At 36.3% G+C, this 24178-nt stretch overlaps 1 protein-coding gene across 3 annotated transcripts in view; it reads right to left on the bottom strand.

Annotated features, from left to right (window-relative positions):
* Positions 1-221: 221 nt before the first annotated feature.
* The window catches only part of LOC110115879 (protein NLP3), a 52694-nt gene continuing 28737 nt past the window's right edge, over positions 222-24178 (bottom strand). The window contains exons 3-6 of one of the 3 annotated variants that reach the window (XM_028692971.1): positions 20684-20731; positions 19677-20589; positions 1012-1142; positions 775-935 (exon numbers count right to left, since the gene is read on the bottom strand). In XM_028692971.1, coding sequence (XP_028548804.1) covers positions 921-935; positions 1012-1142; positions 19677-20589; positions 20684-20731 — 1107 coding nt within the window. In that variant the 3' untranslated portion in view covers positions 775-920. Of the gene's footprint in view, positions 1143-19676; positions 20590-20683; positions 20732-24178 lie in introns of all 3 variants that reach the window. The other 2 variants (XM_028692970.1, XM_028692969.1) reach the window with 2 other exon arrangements.

Raw genomic sequence — 24178 nt, 5'->3', positions numbered from 1 at the left:
ATTGGTTCGTTCTTTCCTAAGTGTCTTTTTTTTGCTGATAAGAAAAATGAAAATTTACATACATACTATTTTATACCATCCTATTTACATATCTAATACTCAAAATTTTAATATTACATACGTACCATCCTATATTATTTTAATATCAAATATGCCACTCATATTTCCTTCTTTCCGCTCATATTTTATTTCTACCACTCATATTTGATATGAAAATAAACTATGGGTAGTGTGTATGTAATATTAAAATTTTAAGTGTTAAATATATAAATAGAAAAGTATAGGATGCTATGTATGTACATTTCCTAAGAAAAATCATCGTTCGTTGCACACGTCTTGAATTGAAAGTCTAATAACGGATGACCCCGACATTGCTGAGATCTCCAAGCACTCCTGTAGGTCTTCTTCACAAGAAAGCTTGACCCAATCATAATCATCGTCTAAATACTTGATAACAAATGTGCCAATCTCCAGCATTAGCCTCTTACCAATCTCCTCATTTAGTGCTACAATGCCGGCTTCATACGCCAAGCGGAACCTTATGATGTCCTCCTTGTAACAAGCCTTTATGATGACAGTTTTTGGCTCCGAAATGGCAGTGGAAGGGGTATTTCTCGCTAATTTTGAGCTCGCTGAATCTTCAACAAGAATATCAGCAACTGCGTGTTCAGGCTCTACTATGATATTGGCTGGCGAGAAGAGAGCGACCGTATTTTGATCTTTTGCGCTCACAAACTGTTTTGAATTTCTAGAGAAAGGTTTCTCAATGCCACATGCTTCGCGACCCAGACTTGCATCATTGGAGCCTTGCGAGACGGGAGTTTTCAAGTCGCCATCGGATGAGCTTTTAGTATTTGAAGAAGTGTGGCCACCTACAGGTTCCTCCAATGCTTTAAAATGTGGAGTGCCCTCATCTCTTGCTATAGAATCGCTATCTGAATGGACAGGAAAAGAAATGGAGCCTGGTGCAACTGGAAGTGGACAGACAAGGGGGTTTAGATTGAGAGCTACCTCTGCAACCTGAACTGATTCAATAACTTGTTTGAGCTTTGAAATGGAGCGATTGACCTTGTTGATCTTGCGCGAAGGCCACCTGGAAATGCCATGCTGCCGGCAGATGCGCTTCATTGTAGTGGGGCAAACTGTTGAAGATAAGGAAATTATGGATTAGAGATGGGTTCAATTTGAGTTCATACATGCAAGACAGAAAAAGAGGCTTCCAATGACGGTAGACATGGTGCATGCTTATTTGAACAGAATAGCAAATTGGCAATCCAGTCATGATAAGCATAAATGGAAATGAATGGAACATGAATCCCTTGATTCAGTAACATATGTGGCCGAAAACAAAAGATTTATATGTTCTCAATGGAAAAATCATGGAACACATTCCTTTTTTTTTCTTCTATTCACTTTTTCTACATGATATCAGAGCAATTTCCGTAGCTCATCCTCGTATTTTCTACACTCTAACTATCCTTGAAGTCAGCAGCTGAGGGACAACCTACTCTAAGAAGATATCAAGTAATGTTGATTCTATTCTAATCAATAGTTCCACCCCATCAAAGACTTGTGGTACTCCTGTAACAAGCCAAAATTTACTGGGCTAAATTTCATCGAATGATCTAAATCATTAGATGATATTTGTTTATGTTTGTTTAAGGCATGGAAGATTATCTCACACAAACAACTTGCACACCCGATGAAAAAGATAAGTTTTGGTCTAAATTCTATGATAAATGAAATTGAAGAAAATTTCATGTAATACAAAATGAACAAAAAAAATATGGTATGCAAAAAAAAGAGACATGCTCTAATATTAGCAATACCTCCACCATATTCAAGATCAAAACACTCTTAATTACCTACAACAAGGTGATGACATCCTCACAATCAAGGTGATGACATAATCACAATATGTTTTAACTCTTCAACTCATGTTTGATAAAATAGAATGTAGGTGCCCAAAAGACAATCAGCCATACAGCAAAATAGTGGAATGGGAACATATACAAGTTCCTACTTAAGCTTCGTTTGGAATGACTTTCTTGTTGATTTTTAAAGCAGTTTTATAGTATAAAGGGGCATAAAATAAAAAAATAAAGTAAAACGATTTGCTAGGTTTAGATGGGGGCATTTAAAGAGTATTAACAAAAGTATTTTTGGGAATAAGATTTAGATCTTAAGATTTTGTCTGTGCATGAGGATGCTAATGTTATGTGGGAAAAAGTGACTAGTGATATTATCGCCTTTGATGGTTTGGTCACATAAAACGGCGGCCTTCTGATGATCTGGTTAGGAGAGTAGAGGTATTAGATTTGACTTATGTTAAGAAAGGTAGGGGTAGACCTAAAAAGACTAGGTTAGAAAAATATTAGGAATGACCTTTCTTTATTAGATTTAAACGAGAATTTGACTTTTAATAGGACACAATGGAGAAAAAGGATTCATGTAGCCGACCCCACGTAGTGGGATAAAGGCTTGATGATGATGTTGTTGTTGTTGTTGTACTAAGAAGCAACAAAAAAAGCCGTCCCAAACAAAGCCTAAGTCTAAACAAATTTTAGATGATATCCGTATGAGAATCTTCAGCTTGAAGCCTCAACGTAATATTTATAAATTTTTTTCCTGAGATTCAAAGAGAAGAAAGCAAGAGAAAGATAATCTTTGGATTGCCCAACAATGCGCAAAACTTGAATAATGGCACCTTTGCCCTTGGAACTTGTGGACCTCACTTCAACCATGACGTTGATAAACACAAGAAGAAGATACAATTCATGGTGAATACCGTCACAAGACTAGACACTAATAACAATTGTTAGAAGATACCAAAAACACCCAAATTATATACAATATAACACGAAATCAAGAAATGCATGGCAACATGGAACCACTAAAACAAAAATGTCATTTGATCTAAGTTCATTTAACAAGGAGAAAATTGAATTCCTTCAAAAATTACTCCATCAACCACCAAAGTATTAACAAACCCAATTAATAATTGGATTTGTATTCAGCTATTGCCGAGAAAGAGCAACTCTCTAAATGATCTCATTATTACATCTATAACAGTAAGGTCCTAGATTGTCTATTAGGATATTCTGATCACATGTCCAATGATGCTACAATTTTCCATGATTATAAATCATGCTCTAGAAATAACACTTGTTGAATTACAAATGGATCCCTTTATAGTTTTTGGTTTTGGATTTGACATGCTTTCAAAAGACATTGTCGGATTGTCCTTAAATTTGTACTTATATTTTAAAAGTGTATTGTAAACTTATTTAAATAAGTGAAATTATAAAAGATAATAATTAGTATCTAACTTTTTCTCAAACATAAATGAATTTTAGTTCTTGGATTCAACGATGAAAATTAGCAATGCTAAGATGGTTGTGGTTTCTGCCTCCTAAGAAAAGAAACCAAGTAGCATTCATGGAAAAAGGTGTGGTGTAATTTCATCTTTTAGCATGAATAATGAGAATGTCATCACATTATGACATCATTTAAATCGTCCAATTTTATTGCATATAAAATGATTATTTTTTAGCTTCATATAAAATTTTGTTATGTTATCAATGTAAAAATTTTCAATCATGCAAACACACTCACTACTCTTTCCCTACTCACTCATATAAACCAACACATCTTCCCCTAATCCATTGAAAATATTGCATGATACCATCGAGAATCAACAATATCACCAGCTCAAGATGGTTTGTTTCATTCATTAATGATCACTCTAGAGTTACGTGGTCTATAAAGCACAGATAATATGACAAAAATACTCCAATTTGACAAATAACTCCAAAAAAGTAAGACATAATAAATCATGGACACAATGTGCTACTTAATATATTATTAATATAAAACATCTATTTACAATACATAAAATTATTATTGTCAATTAAAGGCATCACAAAATGAAAAATAATATCATATACTTCATAGAAGAAATATCGTTAATAACAAAAGAAATGGCGTGTGCCTTTAGCCTTAATTATTAAAGCCAATAACAAAAGAAAAATAAATATTTTTAATAACATAAAGAAGCATAAGAATATAGAAATATCTAGTTTAACAAGAAAAAAAGAATAAAATCAAGAAAATTCAAAATATTAAAATTAATATTAGAGGATAGCTAAAGGCTTAAGGCCATTAGCATTAGCTAGGATACCTAAGTAGGGAAGAGATGAATGATCTCGTTGTTAGGGTTATGTTGACCCCTATACCTCAAACCACACGAGAAAAGACACAAACTGATGAATAAAGCGATATGAGCCTTGGCGCCACACGTCACTTGAAGGGTCAAACGACCTCCGATTGCCAAACGGACAATATCGTTGCGATCAGGATGTCGAATTTTGCTAGGTTGAGGCCCGTCGCAGTTGAATCAGATGAGATCAGTTAAAAGGGATGACCGACACTCGAGATTAAAGCGCAAGGCTGATCAAATGATGTCGGATCGACAAACGGACTTTGTCATTGCATTCAGAACAATGCAAATACTAAAAAATTACATTTTCTAAGCTCAATTTGGATCATCCGAATTGGTGGCATGAATCTCGGGACAAAGTACACATATCAATGAAAGAGGCCTCGAGGTTGCCCAGACGAAGTCCGATGGCGAAACGGACTTCGTCATTGTGTTTAGAACATTGCAAATACTCAAAAAATGTATTTTATTTGTTCAATTTGGATCATCCTAATGGGTGACACGAATTTCAAAACAACACACATTTCGAGAGAAATTAGCCTCGACAGTGGCGAAGTGACGTCCGATTGCAAAACAGACTGCGTTGTTGCGACCGGGACATAGGAAATGTCCTAAATGGATTACTAATTTGTTTAATTGAGATTGTGCACGCAAATCGAGACGGCCTCATGTAAAAATTATCCTCGACATTGCTCAAACGACGTCCGAACGTAAAACGGACTGCGTCGTTGTATTCGGAAAATCGAAAATACCCTAAATCCATTATTAAGTTGTCCAATTTTGATATTCAACAAAAATCGACACGCAAAACAAAACAGTTGGCACGCAAATTGAAAAAATACACGTGAAACGATGCAATTTTGAACAAATGAGGCACTGCTGTCCTCATGAATTAAAGTCTAATGACAATACACAAATGTGGCTATTAAATTAAATCTTCTTTAGCAAAGACAGATGCCAAAAGAGGAAAAAGGGTCAAATACATTAAATGCCAATCAGTATGTCACCTCACTTTGTCTAGCTCCTAGTCACTTCAGCTTTGTATAACAGCTGGCCCGTTGCTTCATCTGAACGGACACGCTCCATCTAAAGGCTCCCCAAGCAAACTCCTATCCAATTCTCTACAACTTCCACACCCAAGCTCTCATCCACAACTGATGCCTGCACTTGGAACTCCAACGCCTCCTTCAGCCATCCAGCTGAGATCTCCCCCTCTTCCTTCTCTCCGTCCCTTACAACCAGATCACGTTCAATCTCACAGAGCCGAACCAAATCTCAAGCTTCTTCAACCCTCTATTCCACGCCTACAAATGCATACAGCTCAACAAATTGCGGCTATTTTCCATGGCCTCCAGTCTTCATGCCTCCTTAAAACAGGTTCAGACGAGCAACTCCAATCACATCAAATGCTTCTTGAAGATGAACAGATGAGGCCATATCCTCAAGCTGGAAGAAACGGCCTCATATCCTCAAGCTTAAAGAAACGCTGAAGCTGCTCAATCCAGCTCCTAAGCAATTGAACTCCACTCCACTCAGCATTCAATGGAGGCCGAATACTCTGGCATTCGACAAATAGAAAGATACTCACTATTGAAGCTGCTTCGAACGCCGAATACGAGCTGAGTCACAATGCGGCTGGAATTAAAATAGAGGGAGCTGAGTGTGGCCGAACCCATGGATGTTAATAGAAATTCATTGTGCATTTCTATTGTTAATGGAGAAATTGGTGCTCTAAATAGGTGTGAAATTCCCAAAAGTGCTTCTAGAACTAACTATCAGATCACAGAACAATGCCCCAATTGATTGCAGTATAATGAATTATAATGAGAATGAGCAATTCTTATTCCCAACTGTCTCCAATGTTGGCATAAACACATCCCAACAGCAATCGTTTAAATAAGTGCTAGGAGGAAGGGACCAAGCATTACCCCTATATAACATGTTGGTGGAAGAAGTCTTCTTCATCCAGAGAATTTTTTTTAATTATTGGAGACTTATCTTCTTCAGTACATTCTCCATCAATTGAAGGCATTGCACAGGATGCAACTGGTAGTGTATTTGAGCCAGAGGATGGAGAGCCTATTCAAGTTACTGATTCAACCCACTGTTGAAGCCCAAACAGCAGCCCATTAAATCTTCAAACAACAGTCCACAAACTTTAAATCCCAACAATCCAGTCCACTACATAACTCCTCTAAATCACCTACAGCAGCCCACTACATAAACCTTCTAAATCTGCTACATTCAGCCCACAAACCTAAACCAATTCAGTCCAAACAATCTACTACCTCATTCCACTTCACTAGAGCAGCCCCCCTCTACTTAGAACAGCCCTCATCCCTCAAACAGCAAATTTGTTTCCTTGAAATCAGCCCAAAACTCATACCCAATATAACCAAGCAATGAGTTTCCTGTCTTATGTTTATTTTATGTGTTTTACTACCTTACTTTGGATATGTTAATCATCATTGTTTATGGATGCTTTTTTTTTAACATCTTAATAGCTACTTAGTATTATTGTTGTCATTGTTATTGTTGTAAGATGAAAAAAAAAAGAAAGAGTGAAAGAGAGTGGAGTTTCCAAAAAAAAAAAAAAGAGGGGGATTAGAGATGATTTTGCATCTTGTAATATATTTTTGTACACCTCTTCTACCTCATCGTCGCCGACCCCGAAGGTATAATCTCTAAAACTCAGATTTCTCATTCTCGTTGTTTGTGGTGGACCGGGGAACCACCTATACGTGCTCTCGTAGCACGGTAGGAGGGAGCCCGGTGTGACACCTACGACGAGACGGGTAATCACCTAAAACTTAGATTTCCCATTCTTGTTGTTCGTGGCGGACCGAGAAACCACCTATACGCGCTCTCGTAGAACGGTAGGAGGGAGCCCGGTGCGACACCTACGACGAGACGGGTAATCACCTAAAACTTAGATTTCCCATTCTTGTTGTTCGTGGCGGACCGAGAAACTACCTATACGCTCTCTCGTAGCACGGTAGGAGGGAGCCCGGTGCGACGCCTACGACGAAGCAGGTAATCACTTTAAATCACATTTTCGGTGTTTGCGGCGGATCGGGGAACCACCTACGCTTCTCGATATCACGGTAGGAGGGAGCCCGGTGCGACGCATGCGACGAAGTGGGTAAGCCCTATACACACTCTTGTAGAGTGGTGGGGAGAATCACTTGTGTTCTTCGTACGGGTACTTTTCAAACACGCTCGCGTAGCGTGGTGGGATGAAAGATGTACGGCCCGGGGTCCACCGACACCTACCATACACGCTCGAGTAGTGTGGTGGGATGGCCCAGTTTCTCGTGGTTTTTTCCTAAACGGGGGAGACGCCGGGAGGCTGCCGAAATTTTCACTGAACCATGAACAATACTTTGACAAAATGTGGACCATTTGAACTTGAGCTCATATTTGTATTTGAGCAAATAAAAGGACTTTAACTCAAGTTAAACAATAACTAAACTTGCAAATCAAATAAGATAAACAAAATTTAAACATTTGAACAAAGTGCAAGAGGACTTGATTTGGGACTGCATTGAACATGAACTTGAACTGAACTCAGACTTGTACAAGATTTGGACAATTACAGTGGACTTTGTTTGGACTTGTTTTGAACAATTAAATTGACTAAGTGCAAATGTGAATGATTAATTAAAAGACTTAATTCAAAGCTTGAGTCAAGCTTGATCAAAATGAACTTGAATTGAACAAGATCATATGAGACTTTTGAACTTGGTTTGAACCAAGTGAGAAGAATTTAAACTCGCCATATGAATAAACAAAGGTGAACTTGAATGTGGACCGAAGCTGACAAAGAACTCGAACCACAGGGGACTTGGACTCAAGCTAGACTTGTGAACATGAGCTAAACTTGTACTTTGAATTCAAACAAAGACATGAATTGGCACTGAATTTGGTTAGAACAAAAAACGAGCTAAACGAAAATTTGAATTAAAACTTGACTACACTCATCTTGAACTTGATTCACTCTTAACTAGAGTGATAAGAATCTAACGAAATATGATCACAAAGAAACTTGAACTCCATTTGAATATTAAGGAGTAATTTGAATGATTTGAGAACAAGTAAATTCTTGCAACTTGATTGCAAATGATTTGGTCTTTAACTTGGATATGAACTACAATGGCTTTGGACTTTGGGCAACAATAAAGAAATTGACTTGAATCATGACATCAAAGTCCTAGTGATTGTTAAAAATGATGAAGTTAAAGAAGTCAAATAAACAAGTGGTGATTTATGTATGAATTGACCACGAACTTTGACATGAAGTTCTTCTTGGATCATAACATTCGACTCATGACAATAATCTCTGTGGAATGGAGACTTCAATGAGTAAGATAATAATTCATCATGCAAATTGCAAACTATCCTCATGAAAGAAGAACTTACAAATACAATTTGCTCGTAAGTAGCAAGGAGGCATGATGAATATGATGACTTTGACAAGTATCAAGTAACTTGCAAGATGTACATAATGGATCACCTACGAGGGATGATAACTTGCCAAAGTGGATGTAGCAATACCCTATAATTCGTATGCAAGTAAGAACTACAAATCCACTATAGGTATGAATACCTGCGAGCAAATGCAAAAGAATTGCAACAGACGTCATGCAACAAACACTACGACACCCTGACAGGCAACAACAATTACATGTCAAGAAAATATATCAATTTCCTACGAACTGTTGTAGGAGACTCATCACATACAAAAAAAAGGGGTTCACAGGCAGATGTAGGAGAGCTCTTTTTCATATAGAAGTTTAACCAAAGGCGAGGGCAAATAATATATGGTGAATGCTAAGCTATCTCATAGTCAACAACCACTTAGTATCAGTAAAAAGCATCAATTCCTTACAACCTGAGGATCTGAAATACATGCAGCAGTCCGAACATAAATGATAACAAGCCACTACCAAGATCCTTTGTGAATGATAACAACGAAGCTAGTATGCATGTAAATGCACACAAACTTGCAAAGTGTACGAACTCCTACAAGTCACTATAAAAAGATCTGCAATACATACAAGCTCTCTATAAAGACAGATGTACTTGCCACATGGGTAGATGCAGAAAGACTTCAGTAAATGCTGTATCCTGTAGTCAACCTCAGTCTGCAAATGAATACATCTACCTGTAGCAATAGTGGACATGTTACAAGGGTCAAACCATAATAAAATGTACAAAGAATGCAGCGAATGCAAGTCTACACGAGGGTTTGAGAAGCAGGAGATTCGTTAGTGCATATCAATCCGCCTGCTGAAAGCAACAAAAAATGCACGACAGTCTACCTGTATAAAGCAGCGAACCACTAAATTCAGAAGCTGCTACGCCACGCCACCGGATCTGCAACGTTCTTGCAAGAGGATAGAAGGCGTCTACAAATACTTTCAAAGTACCCTCCCACGTGCACTATGGTTTATATACACATAGGTAAACTAAAAGGGGTAACAGTAATCATGAAACCCGCATGGGCCCCGGCGAGCATGTTATTAGTACACACGTGACGTCTAGGGATACTGTGCGGGTTCTTAAATATGAACCTGATCCTTCTAATCAAGTAGGAGTCGACAAGGTTCAATAAATAATTACAAAATGCCCCCAAACACCCGCATGGGCCCCGGCGAGCATGTTATTGGTACACACGTGATGCCTAGGGATGCTGCGCGGGTCAATAAGTGAATTCAAGTTCAAACCTAATCCTTCTATACGGATAAATAGAAGTCGATAGGGTTCGAACTCTCAAAAAATACACGGTTGTGGCGACCGGTCTATTTGTTTTAATACATTAATATTAGGCCTTCAAAGCCTACAATCAAAAGAATTCACTAAACAAAAGGCACAAAGCCTATGAGAAACCCGATCCTCGATCAGCAGCCTGGTCGAGTTGACAGGGTTCAATCAACAATTCATATCAGGCCTTCAAGGCCTTTAACAGAGAAAATTAACAAGGGCACAAAACCTACGAAACCCGATCCTCTGTCGACAGCCAGACAGAGTCGACAAGGTTCATGCTACAAATGAAAATGCCCCCAAACACCCCAATGATTGCCGTGTTGAACTAAAATATCAACCGGAGGGGTCCATAAATAATTTCAAATGTCTTCCAAACTCAATTTCAAATACCCACAAAAATCCAAAAAAAAGTGGCATCAAATCCTTGAGATATGAATCAATAGGATATAATCGATAGGGCACAAAGCCCTCTGTTAGCTAAGGTGGATTTAAATTTGTCCCCTTAGACAAACATTCGCCCCAGGTCTACAAGGTCCCCTTGGACGAAGCAATGCTTCTGACAAGGATCCTTCTGTCAGGTTGGGTCGACTACCTCCTCTGACTAAGTAGACCAGGGACCACGATGGCCCGGGACGACGGAACCATTGGATCTTGATCGGGTCCATCATCGATTCCCCCACCATCCGCTTTAAGTGAAAGATGGTGAAATTTCAAATCTTAAATATCAAACCTTCAAATTCTCAATCCTTTCAAAATCTTCAAACATCCAAATTTCATACCCCATGCTGCTACTATATGCCAGATAACACGTATCATTTCCGTATCTGATTGACGACTAGCCTTAATCGAAAGTTCTCTCTCGTGATCAAGAGAGGTAATTAACTATAGGAGCTTGCGCCTATAGGAAACCAGAACTCAGATCATAAAGTCCTCGCAAAATGAGGGCAAAATCTTTGGGTAGTGTCTTATCTACAAACCCATCTGTCTTCCAAAATTTACCCTACGGAACTTAAATCCGTTAAAACTCCCCTCGCCAAATAAAAAGAAAAAGCAAAACCAATCAATCGCGTGGCGGGAGGCCGGGGCCGAATTTTTGGAGCCCACAGGTTACAAGTAGGAACCGAGTAGCTTGAGAATTGCGGTGACTGCAGGATACACTTTGAAAAGTATTAGGGATGCGAAGTTGCTAAAAAGAAATAGTTGAGATGTCAGGCTACACCGCTACAAAGATATTGGAAGAGTAAGATATTGCTAAAGAGAAGCAAACAACAACGGCCTTCTAGAAGTTCATGCAAAGATGATCGATGAAGAAGAGCATGTGCTATTACTAAGTTGTTTGATGAAGATGATTAATAAGGTAATTGTGTGAAGCAAACACGATCTGTGAAGAGGAATAATTGGAGAAGTTCACATGAAAAAACCTCAAGGTTTTGAATGAGGCCAAAACAAAGAAATATATTAAAGTTGAAAAAGAAGCGTTAGATGAGTGCGATTGATTATAGCATGAGAAACCACTCCAAATTTTAATTTAAAAAAAACATAAAACATGTTGTAAAGTTGTAATGCGTGTGTATCCCTGGGGTTAAGCCATGTCCAGCCTATGTTCGATTCTCATTTGTACTTGGAACACCTTCAACACAATTTTAAATGTGTCGCAGCCATAACTATATCTAACATGATAGAGACGCATGAAATTTTGAAGTGTCCATGCTTCATATTATATGGTTATTCCACACAAAAAATAAATGTGAAATTTGAACAATAATTCAAGATTTTAGTAAGATTCTGCTAAATTAGTTCCAAGCTAAATTCTAAGAACATACTAATAATAGGCATGAGTAATATCACACTACCCTTGGTCCTACTTGTTCGATTAAGGAATTGTCCATCAGGGCACTTGTAAAAACCCGCAAAAGCCATTTCAGACTTCGCACGCTTTTCAAAGCGCCGCGACGTACTTTAAGTGAAAAATTCGAAGTTGTCAGATTTCGACGTTGGAGTTATATTAATTGTCTTGTAATGTTTCTTTTATCTTCTTTATGTCCGATCTCTGTTCCCGCCTCGCACTTGCGAGCTAACCGGGCCGGGTCGTGACAGCACTTGTTGACACTCGACAACAAAATAGATTTAGACATTTGATGGATGTAAATTAATCATACTTGCCTCTAACATTTAGAAAATATTAAAGGCAAACTAGTGCTAACTGCAGCAGTTCTCATCAATCATATGCCATCTCAAATACTAAATTTCAAAACTCCTTGACAAGCTATCTTCCAAACTTACCCTCATGTCCAATCAACACATCCATTTTAACAATAATCTTCAAATAAATCTCCTTTGACTATATATATCCTTCAAATCTCAGCAAACTTTAACCTAGATCACTCAAATTTATTTTTCGTAGAGACTCACCAAACAAAAAGGTGTTAAATGTTATTCACCATCTACAAAAACAGTTTACATCAACATGAATAGATTCAGAATTTAGTTGGTGGGGCGGAAATCTAACATTTCTTGCACAAAAACATTGTTCTGATCAAATTTGAAGAGTTAACAAATCCATATCTGTGACAAAACTATTTAAACAGTTCTATGTGACCTTGATCAAAATATCATAATAAAGAAAGGTGTTATAATTTGTACCGAAAACCCTAAAAGAGTTGTGTCATAATAAAAGTTAGCTCTTCCATATCATGCCTGTTATACACAAAGAATGTTGGTTCAATTTCCACCTAACATTTAGGAAGCTCTTGGGCAACCTCAATGGAAGTGTGTTGCAGGGAAAAAAAATTAATGCCCTTAAAAGAAAGACACATGACAATTTACTAAATTTCCAAAAGGGAAAATACCAGTTGAATGTAAATGGATTTCCTACATCAAACACAACATTGGTGAAAGTATGAATAGATTCAGAATTTAGTTGGTGGTTAAGGGTTTCACTTATTCCTATGGGATAGACTATGAAGAGATATTTTCCATGGTTGCAGCAAATATGGATTAGACCCTCCACCTACTTGATACTAAAAAAATTTTTATAAATCATGATCTTGAAAAATATTAACAAAAATATTTTTGAGAGTAAGATTCTACTCTTAAGATTTTATCTGTGCATGAGGATGTTAATGTTATGTGGGAAAATATAGCTATTTATATTAAGAATGTCGCAAAGATGTGCTTGGATTATCAAAGAGAAAAGCTACTAATAGTAAAAATAATTGATAGTGGAATCAAAATATGCAATAAAAGATAAAAATTAAGAAGATTTGTTATAAAAATTGGCTTGGCTGTAAAAACTCTGATAATTGAAAAAGATATCAAGAGGTTCGTAAGGAGTCTAAGAAAGCAATTTACAAAGCAATGATTTTAGCTTTTAATGATTTATATAATAGATTACATACTAAGGAGGACGAAAGATATATGTATAAGTTAGCTAAACAAAGAGATATGAATAGTAAGGATTTAGTTCAAAAGAAGTGTATTAAGGATGAAGATCAAAAAATGCTTTTATTAGAAGAGGATACTTAACAAAGGTGTATGAGATATTTTGCTAAACTTTTCAATGAAGATTACGACAATGCGACTGACTGTAGTGACATTAGCATCCTAAATGAAATAAAGATTTTTGTTTTTATCGGCGTATTAGAAAAGTTGAAGTTAAAGAGGTTTTAAAGAAAATGAAGTTTGGAAAAGCGGTTGGACTTGATGATATTCCCATGGAGGTGTGGAAATGCTTAGGAGATGAAGGAATTTCTTGGCTTACTAAACTTTTTAATATTATTTTGAAGACTAAAAAGATGTCAGATGAGTGAAGAAAATTCATATTTTTAAGAATAAAAGTAATGCAAAATATTGTGCGAATTATAGAGGAATTAAGTTAATGAGTCATACTTTAAAACTATGGGAGAGAGTTATGGGACATAGGTTGCAGCGTAACACTTACGTTTCTCAAAATCAATTTGGATTCATGCAAGATAGGTCTACTATGAAAGCTATTCATTTATTGAGAGGTTTGATGGAAAAGTATAGAGAGAATAAGGATCTACATATGATTTTTATTGATTCAGAGAAAGCATATGATAAAATTTTAAGAGATATTCTATGGAGAGTTCTACATAAGAAATGGGTTAGTAATGCTCATATTCAAGTTATTAAGGATATGCATGCAGGAGCTATTACTTGTGTTCAAACACATGGTGGTTTGACCAAGTATTTTGCTATTTCAGTTGGATTAAATCAAGGATCAGCCTTAAGCCCATATCTTTTTGCTTTAGCCATGGATGTTCTCACTAGACATTTACAAGAGGTTGTACCCTGGTGTATACTTTTTGCTAATGACATTCTTCTTGTTGATAAAACTAGATAGGGAGTTGAATTTAAACTTGAATTATGGAGGTCAACCTAAGAGTCTAAAGGCTTTCATTTGAGTAGATCTAAAACTAAATATATAGAGTGTAAATTTAGTAATAATAGATCTAGTGGGGGGATTGTGACTTTGGGCGATCAAGTTATTAATAAGAGCACTCGTTTTAGATATCTTGGGTCTATTATTTAGAGTGATGGTGAAATAGATGTGGATATTATTAGTAGAATTCAAGTTGGATGGTTGAAGCGGAGGAATGCATCGAGCTTGTTGTGTGATAGAAAAGTCTCTCTCAAACTTAAGGGAAAGTTCTATAAAATGGTGGTGAGACCTGCAATACTTTATGGTGCATAATGTTGGTCATTAAAAGAGAAGCATAATATTAAGCTAAGTGTAGTAGAGATGAGGATGCTTAGGTGGATGAGTGGCTATACTCTTAAAGACAGGATACAAAATGAGCATATACGTGAAAATGTTGAAATAGCTCCAGTGAAAGATAAGATTAGAGATAGTCGCCTTAGATGGTTTGGTCACATAAAACGGTGGCCTTCCGATGACCCGATTATGAAAGTAGATGTATTAGATTTGACTTATGTTAAGAAAGGTAGAGGTAGACCTAAAAAAGACTAGTTAAAAAATATTAAAAATGACATTTCTTTATTAGATTTAGATGAGAATTTGACTCTTAACAGTGTACAATGGAGAAAACGAATTCATGTAGCTGACCCACATAGTGGGATAGAGGCTTGTTGTTGTTATTTTTTGTTGTTGATGATCTTGAAGAAGTTTAAAAGACTCCTTCAAGGTTTTAGACTCAAGTTAACTTTGTTATAATTTGCAAGCTTCAAAAAATCGTATAAGGTCTCACAAAATCACCATATGCCTGGTTTTCTTGATCATCAAGAATAGTCAAGGTACATAGATTGTCTTCTACCAAACTGATCATGCAATCTTCATAAAACATATGTCAATTTATAATATTACCAACTGATTGTTTATATTAGTGATATTATTCTTACCGAAAATAATAAAGCTACCATCAAAATTGCAAAGAACTTAGTCCTCGATAAGACCAAGTATACAAATATTGATCACTATTTCATCAGAAAAAAATACGAATCATATACCATCTAACTTGTTTACACTTACTCAAATCTTCAACAATTGATATTCCCACTAAGGTCATTTAAGTCTAAATTCAAACTTGAGCATGTTTAACATATACTATCCGTCTTGAGAGGAGTATTGGATGTAGTTGGAATCCACAAATTTCCCTATCGATCCACCACCACCAACAACAACAATAACATCAAGCCTTTACCTCACTACGTGGGTTTGACTACAAGAATCATTTTTCTCTATTGTCCTATTAAGAGTTAGATTCTCATTTAAATCTAATAAAGTAAGGTCATTTATAATATTTTCTAATCATGTCTTTTTAGGTCTACCTTTAACACTGCCGTTGCCAGGTCCCAAATCCTGGATGAGAAAAGTGGAGGGTTGCGTTAGGTAGTCGACAGCCAGCGTAAAACTTGTCGAACAATAATGACATGAATCCTTTAAGAAATTGTGTTAATGCTAGGGCGTCCCCTGTATGGCCTGAATACAATGACAAGTGTGCAAGGGCCGCTGCACCGGCGCCCGGGTGCAGTGTTAAATAGGCAAGGGTTCCCACATCAAGGACGGATGTGGGCAAAGAAGCTAGTCCATGAAACTAAAATTAGGATAGGAACTTGGAATATAGGTTCCCTTACAGAAAAATTTATGGAATTAATAGATATTATGATTCATAGGAAGTTAAATATTTTGTGCATTCAGGAAACTAAATGGGTTGGAGATAAGACTAAGGAAATTGATAGTTTAGGATTTAAACTGTGGTATTCGGGTAGGAGTCGTACTAGAAATGGTGTAGGTGTTATTATAAATAAGAGTTTAAAGGATAATGTTATAAAAATTAATAGGATTGGAGATAGAATTATAGCTTTAAAGATTGTTGTTGATGATAAGATTGTTAATATTATAACTGCTTATGATATTCATACCTCAAGTAGGTTTGGATATGAGTTCTAAATTAAATTTTTGGAATGACTTAGAAGAATTAATACAAAATATACCTCTTAAAGAAAGAGTTTTTATTGGAGGAGATTTAAATGGACATGTTGGTAGAGAAGTAGATGATTTTAAAAGCATTCATGGTGGCCATGGATTTGGAACGACGAATGAAGGTGGCAAGACCATATTGGATTTTTGTTTAGCTTATAATTTTTTAATTGCTAATACCTTATTTAAGAAAAGGAATGAGCATCTTATCACTTATAAAAATGGATATAGTACAACCCAGATTGACTATTTTCTTATTAGAAAATTAAATCGTTCAGATTACAAATATTGTAAAGTTATTCCAAGTGAAAATTTATATACCCAATATCGATTATTAGTTTTGGACTTTAAGATAAAGGGGCATAAAATAAAAAATAAAGTAAAACAATTTTCTAGGATTAAATGGGGGCATTTAAAGAATATTAACAAAAATATTTTTGGAAATAAGATTTTAGATCTTAAGATTTTGTCTGTGCATGAGGATGCTAATATTATGTGGGAAAAAGTGGCTAGTGATATTAAGAATATTGCAAAAGATGTCCTTGGAGTATCAAAGGGAAAAGCTCCCAATAGTAAAAATAGTTGGTGGTGGAATCCTAATGTGCAAGAAAAAATTAAAAATAAGAAGCTTTGTTATAAAAACTGGTTTAATTTTAAAAATTCTGATAATTGGGAAATATATAAAGTGGCTCGTAAGGATGCTAAGAAAGCAATATGCGATGCAAAGGCATTAGCTTTTAGTGATTTATATAATAGATTAGATACTAAAGAGGGAGAAAGATATATGTATAAGTTAGCCAAACAAAGAGATAGGAGTAGTAAGGATTTAGTTCAAGTGAAGTGTATTAAAGATGAAGATCAAAAAATACTTTTCTTAGAAGATGATATTCAACAAAGATGGATGAGATATTTTGCTAAACTTTTTAATGAAGATTGTGAAAATAAGATTGACTATAGTGACCTTAGCACCCTAGATGAAAATAAAGATTTATGTTTTTATCGGCATATTAGTAAAACTGAAATTAGAGAGGCTTTAAAGAAAATGAAGGGTGGAAAAGCTGTTGGACCTGATGATATTCCAATAGAGGTGTGGAAATGCTTAGGAGATGAAGGAATTTCATGGCTTACTAAACTTTTTAATACTATTTTGAAGACTAAAAAGATGCCAGATGAGTGGAGAATGAGTGTATTAATTCCTATTTTTAAGAATAAAGGTGATGCACAAGATTGTGCGAATTATAGAGGTATTAAGTTAATGTGTCATACTTTAAAACTATGGGAGCGAGTTATGGAGCATAGGTTGCGGCGTGATACTAATGTTTCTCAAAATCAATTTGGATTCATGCCGGGTAGGTCGACTATGGAAGCCATACATTTATTAAGAGGTTTGATGGAGAAATATAGAGAAAATAAGGAGGATCTACATATGATATTTATTGATTTAGAAAAAGCATATGATAAAGTTCCAAGAGAAGTGCTATGGAGAGTTCTTGAAAAGAAAGGAGTCAATAATGCTTATATTCAAATCATTAAAGATATGTATGCAGGAGCTATTACATGTGTTCAAACACAAGGTGGTATTGACCAAGTATTTCCCTATTTCCGGTTGGGTTACATCAAGAATCAGCGTTTAAGCCCATATCTTTTTGCTTTAGTCATGGATGTTCTCACTAGACATTTGCAAGAGGATGTACCTTGGTGTATGATTTTGCTGATGATATTCTTCTTGTTGATAAGACTAGAGAGGGAGCTGAAGGTAAACTTGAATTATGGAGGTCAACCTTAGAGTCTAAAGGTTTTCGCTTGAGTAGATCTAAAACGGAATATATGGAGTGTAATTTTAGTAGTAATAGACCTAGTGAGGGGATTATGACCTTGGCGCGATCAAGTCATTAATAAGAGTACACGTTTTAGATATCTTGGATCTATTGTTCAGAGTGATGGTGAAATAGATAGGAATATTATCAGCAGAATTCAAGTTGGATGGTTAAGGGAGGAATGCTTCGGGCTTGTTATGTGATAGAAATGTACCCCTCAAACTTAAGGGAAAATTTTATAAGATGGTAGTGAGGCCTGCAATGCTTTATGGTGCCGAATGTTGGCCATTAAAAGAGAAGCATAATACTAAGTTAAGTGTGGCAGAGATGAGGATGCTCAGGTGGATGAGTGGCTTTACCCTTAGAGATAGGATACGAAATGAGCATATACGTGAAAGGTTGGAGTAGCTCCAGTAGAAGATAAGATTAGAGAGAGTCGCCTTAGATGGTTTGGTCACATAAAACGGCGGCCTTGCGATGACCCGGTTAGGAGAGTTGAGGTATTAGATTTGACTTATGTTAAGAAAGGTAGGGGTAGACCTAAAAAGACTTGGTTAGAAAATATTAGGAATGACCTTTCTTTATTAGATTTAAACGATAATTTGACTTGTAATAGGACACAATGGAGAAAAATGATTCATGTAGCCGACCCCACGTAGTGGGATAAAGGCTTGATGTTGTTGTTGTTGTCTTTTTAGGTCTATCTCTACCTTTCTCAATATAAGCCATATCTAATACATCTACTCTTCTAACCAGGTCATCAAAAGACCATCTTTTTATGTGACCAAAGAAACTAAGGCGAGTCTCTCTAATCTTATCTTCCACTAGAGCTACTCCAATCTTTTCATGTATATGCTCAATTCGTATACAGACTCTAAGAGTAAAGTCACTCATCCGTCTGAGCATCCACATCTCTGCAACACTTAATATTATGCTTCTCTTTTAATGGCCAACATTATAAGCCCTAAAGCATTGCAGGTCTCATTACCATCTTATAGAAATTTTCCTTAAGTTTGAGGTAAACTTTTTTATAACACAATGTCATTGTTTTTTTGCTTCTTAAAACTCATAGATCCAAGGCATTATTCTTTCCATCTTTTGTAGCTTCATCTGATTCCACTAATCCAAAATATTGTTCTTTCCTTCTTTGTGTACAACTAAATGTAATTAAGAACTTAATTCAAATGTTCAAATCACATCTTATTGTTTTCCGTTTTTAGTCATTGTTGTTTTGTTTATTTGTTGTGCATGAGAAAACGTAGATCACTTTCTCCTCTTATTTAAATCTGACTTGCATTCTAGAACCATTGAAGAATCAAGTCAATAAAATCTTTCACATTTCCCGCATCCTAAGTCAAGCAAGCATAAATATATAAGTTAACCTTGGACATCATATTTAAGATATGTAGTTTACCACCAAGGCTCTTTGCAGCATCTTTGAGGCTCCCTGCAAAATATTGCTGAAGGATCTCTAAGCTAATTATTTTCTCAGTCTTGCCTCGTTTCCTTCCCGCTACTTTATTGGTAATGATTGCCGGGGCAGTAATAGATCCTTTCCCAGGAAGAGTAGTATTCTTTTCAGAATTAATACTTAGCTCCAAATGCTGTTCCGGTGAATTATGTTCTGCAATTCGCTTATTCTCATGTTCATCAAAGTCTTCAAGGGTATTGAGCTTAGGCAATGCATATTGAATTTGTTTCATTTCATTATTTGCATAAGTAATCATGTCTATCTTTCCAAGAGGCAGTCCTTCTACCTCTGCACCAGTAATCACCTTTAAACTTCGAAGACTGTGCTTCACCAACGTTGAGATGGATTCCAACAAAGCATCCTGCTTAATGGGGTCCTTGCAGTCTGATGGCAGGAAGAATTCTACAACATAAATATCATCTCCTGAGTGGGAACTCCCGAAGCATAGTGCAAAACAACTCCCTAAACCAAACATCTGTGCATAGTGAACAAGGGGATACTCCATCTTGCAGAACTTCGTGACATCCCTGCAGAAGCAGGGCCGTTTGACAGAAAATGCCCTACCTACAACCCCTTGACCCTTCTGCAAATGATGCTCAGAACAAGCAACCCTAAATCCCCACATTTGAGCCTCTACAACATAAAATGCTGCATCAGTCGTTGACATGCAAACCTGTCCCATGCAAATTCCATTAGAGGTTGAGATGCTCTTTCTAGACCCATCATGTTGTGCAAGAACAGTGCCATGCTGGCATGGGACCCAAGTCTGAGCAAGAGGTAGCTTCTGGGCCTCACAGACAATGGTTAAAATCTGTAGAAGTTCAGCAAGAGCAGCTCGGTGTTCCTTATCACATGCCTGATTTAGATTGGAGATCAAATAGACCAGCCTTGAGTGATCCAGAGTCATAAAAAAAATACAACAATTGCAAGCACAGTAGTAAAAAACAAACCTGAATACTCTGGTGCTCCAGGATTTCAGAGCTTTTCAGGTTTACCGCCTGCAGCACACTGTCAATATGTTACCACTAGAATAAGGTACCATAGTAAAACAATAATATAGCTGGCTACTTGTTAGTCGATCCCTAAGCAACTGGAGATAATTATCTTCTTTGCAACAAATCAGAATCTAAAGGAAGAAAAAAAAAAAAACATTAAAAAATTTTATAATAGTGTTTATTTAGGTTACACAATTGCTTAAAATAAGGCCAGAAAAAACCCCCAAACTTCAATAATGCTAACCAGTCAAAATTTTTTTAATATGGAAAATACACAACTCCAAAAACTAATAAATAAACTGGTTGTACACCAAATAAAGCCTAAGCCGGGTTCATGAGCCTCGCTATTGCTCATATTAAACAGAATTATAAGCAAATTGTCAGATGAAGAGAGTAAGTTCATGATCAAATTAAAGTCGCCAAAGGTGATGCAGGACTAATTAAAATGATATGTTTGTGACTTCATTTTAGACTTTGCACAACTTGTTAATTAGAATAAGTTCCGAATAAAATTACTAGCAAATATCCACGGCGAATAAAACAATTAAGGAGTTAATCTTGCCTAGGTTAAATCACATGCGCCAAATGTTGAACGTTCAAGATAATCAAGAAAATAAAGGCAATGCAAAATAGTAGGCTTCAAGTTAATCCCTACTCTAACAATGAGACGTAGGATGCATAGAAGATTACACTCAATTCCTACAAATGACTAGGCTTGGCAAGAGCGATTGAAAGAGCTTTTGTGATTACAATCAACCAATTGAGAATTTGGATTTAGAAGAAATTGAATGCAAGTAAAGAAAGGAGAAAACCTTTGTTTAAGGAGACGTAGAGATCCTCCACTCAAGACATTCGAAATGCTCTTCAATGGTGCTGTAGTGAAATTGGTCCAGCGGAAACTGCTGGACAGCAGCTTGACTTGGTAAAGCAGTAGCTTGGAGGCTTCAAGTTGCTGGAAGAACAATGTTAGCTGCTGGAATTCTCTGGCTGAAACCTGAGAAGGCAAGGTACTCAACGTCCCATGGAGTTGACTCTAACTGACATGACACAATTGCCCTTAGGCTTACACATGACCACTCCCATACAAAAGGGTACAAAGGGAAAATAAATAAACACACATAAGCAAATAATAAAATGCATGAAAATAAAATACATCGACTCAAAAATATAACGAATCGATCGTGGCTATAGATCAGCGTCCACGTCGCTGGTAAACTTTCCATGATGATCTGATGTCCCCATCAAAAGGAGTAGATGTCAAGTACAAGACGCCAAGGCAAATCAGTATCCATCATATCTACTCTATAGTCAGCCAACGCTTGGTTGGCCCTGAATTCACTTTAATTCTTAAAAGCCATTCGCCAAACTCACAAAATGAGCTTTTTGCTCAAGTTTCAAAGGTGCGTGCCAGCTCAAAGAGAAGTTTCCAATGACGTCAAGTAAACTCATCCTTAACTTGACAATTGTCATAAAGTTTCTATGTATTTTGATAGCTATAAGCTACCTAGACTAATTTCTCATGAATTCTTTATGTATTTTGATACATAGTAGCTAGAGACATTTATTTTAAAGAAAGTATTTGTTAAGCCTGCTATATAATTTTACTTATATAACTTATGTATAGTTTTTCCTACATCATTATGCCTCAATTCAAACCAACAAATACTGAGTTATAGAGTAATTCTTGCACATTCAATTAATCACATCAGTTTTGTACTTCCCAGCAATTTAGTGAAATTTTAATGCCTTCCTCTCTATGTTCAATATGTCTCTCTTTTCTCTTGTTCTACATCTATTCATGTTAGTACCAATTTTGTATCACATATGAAAAAGCTTGGATCCAACATCTTCTAAATCGTAATGAGCATGAATCGATGCAATGAACCAGAAAACAGGCAATGAAGTAACTAAACAATAGGATAGTTCAGCCCCAATGGAGGGCTAAGATTTACTAAATTGAATTATTTAAGAAATTTTGAGTATGTTTTAAGAGCAAATGCATGTGTGAAAATTTTTCATAGATCTTTAAATTGTAACATTCACTGATAGTCACCAAGTTTGAAAACATTGACTTCTGTTGTGAATCTGGATCCAAGTACTATGATTTTGATGATAACAAATATTATTGTTTCTTTACCACTACTACTATTGCATATCTATTCTGTTTGCCCTGCTTACTAACCTTTCAGGTTCACAAAGATCACTTGCAATGCAAATCAACTAAAGATCGGGTAGATCAGGGTTGAGTCTATTTGTAATTTCAACATCAATGTACTTTTACTTTTTTTAAGTCAAGTCATGCATCTGGTGGACACCAAGCTAAGTAACATTGCACACACACACTCAGGGGGAGAAATTTGGTGAGTTAAAGAATTTTTTTATTTTTGATCTAATCGTATAGGACAATTTTAAATCGTACTGGACGATCAGTTAAAAATAGAAACCCTGATTAGGGCATCCATGCTTATTACAAGTGATTAAACTAATCGCACTGGACGATCCATATGTCCAGGATGATCAACATAGATGATGAAAAATAGCCATCAATCACAATTTAGATAATATTTTAATTTTCAAATTTTGTCCTAATCATACAGGACGATATACATCGTCCTGTGCGATTTATGATAATCATGCCTAAATTGATCCGACGATTAGGGGAATAATTATGGTTAGAATGATCAATCATACAGTACAGGACGATCCACTAAGATCATACTGAACGATCTAGTATATTTCGTAGGACGATCCCCTATTGTCTAAGACAAAAAATCATAATTTTCTTCTAATCGTCAAGGAGAATTGTACTGGACGTCTGAGAGGGTTGCGGGACGATATGAAGATCGCCACCCATCGTCCCATATTGTACTGGACGATCAATATAGTATCTTGAACTAATTGTTCAGGACGATCGCAGGATCGTACTGGACGATCTGTACAAATACTTGTATTGATCGTACAGAGAGAAGATGATCTTCCTGGTTGAAAGGGCTATTTTATACTAATCGTACAAGATGATCTGTCGATCTTACTGGACGATCAGTTGCGCATAATTGAAAATTAGGGCTTCTTTTGGAGGCTCTCAATTTAAGCAATTGTATTAACCTTTGAGTTAATCTTTTGATGTGGAGTTGATCAAAGAGAAAGCTTAGAGAAAGAAGAGGGAGAGCTTGAGAGAAAGAGATCCTTGTGAGGGGGAGTTGTGAGGGAATCACAAAGGTTGCTCCAAGCAAGGTGTTCGTCGTCTTCTTTAAGTTGCTCCTCTGGTTCCTTGGTGGCTCTGGGAAATTATTAAACGCATCCTTCAAAAGCATTCAAAGTTCCTCACTAGGATTCATACACGAGGAAAATAAATTCTGCTCATATTGCTTACTTCAAGTTGGTGAATTCACAATTAAAAATAAACGATTCTTTAAAATGCTGACTATTGTTTACCACATTAGATGAGTC

This window comes from Dendrobium catenatum, unplaced genomic scaffold, assembly GCF_001605985.2.
Source record: "Dendrobium catenatum unplaced genomic scaffold, ASM160598v2 fragScaff_scaffold_203, whole genome shotgun sequence".
NCBI lineage: Eukaryota > Viridiplantae > Streptophyta > Magnoliopsida > Asparagales > Orchidaceae > Dendrobium > Dendrobium catenatum.
This window is presented reverse-complemented; position numbering and strand designations above follow the sequence as displayed.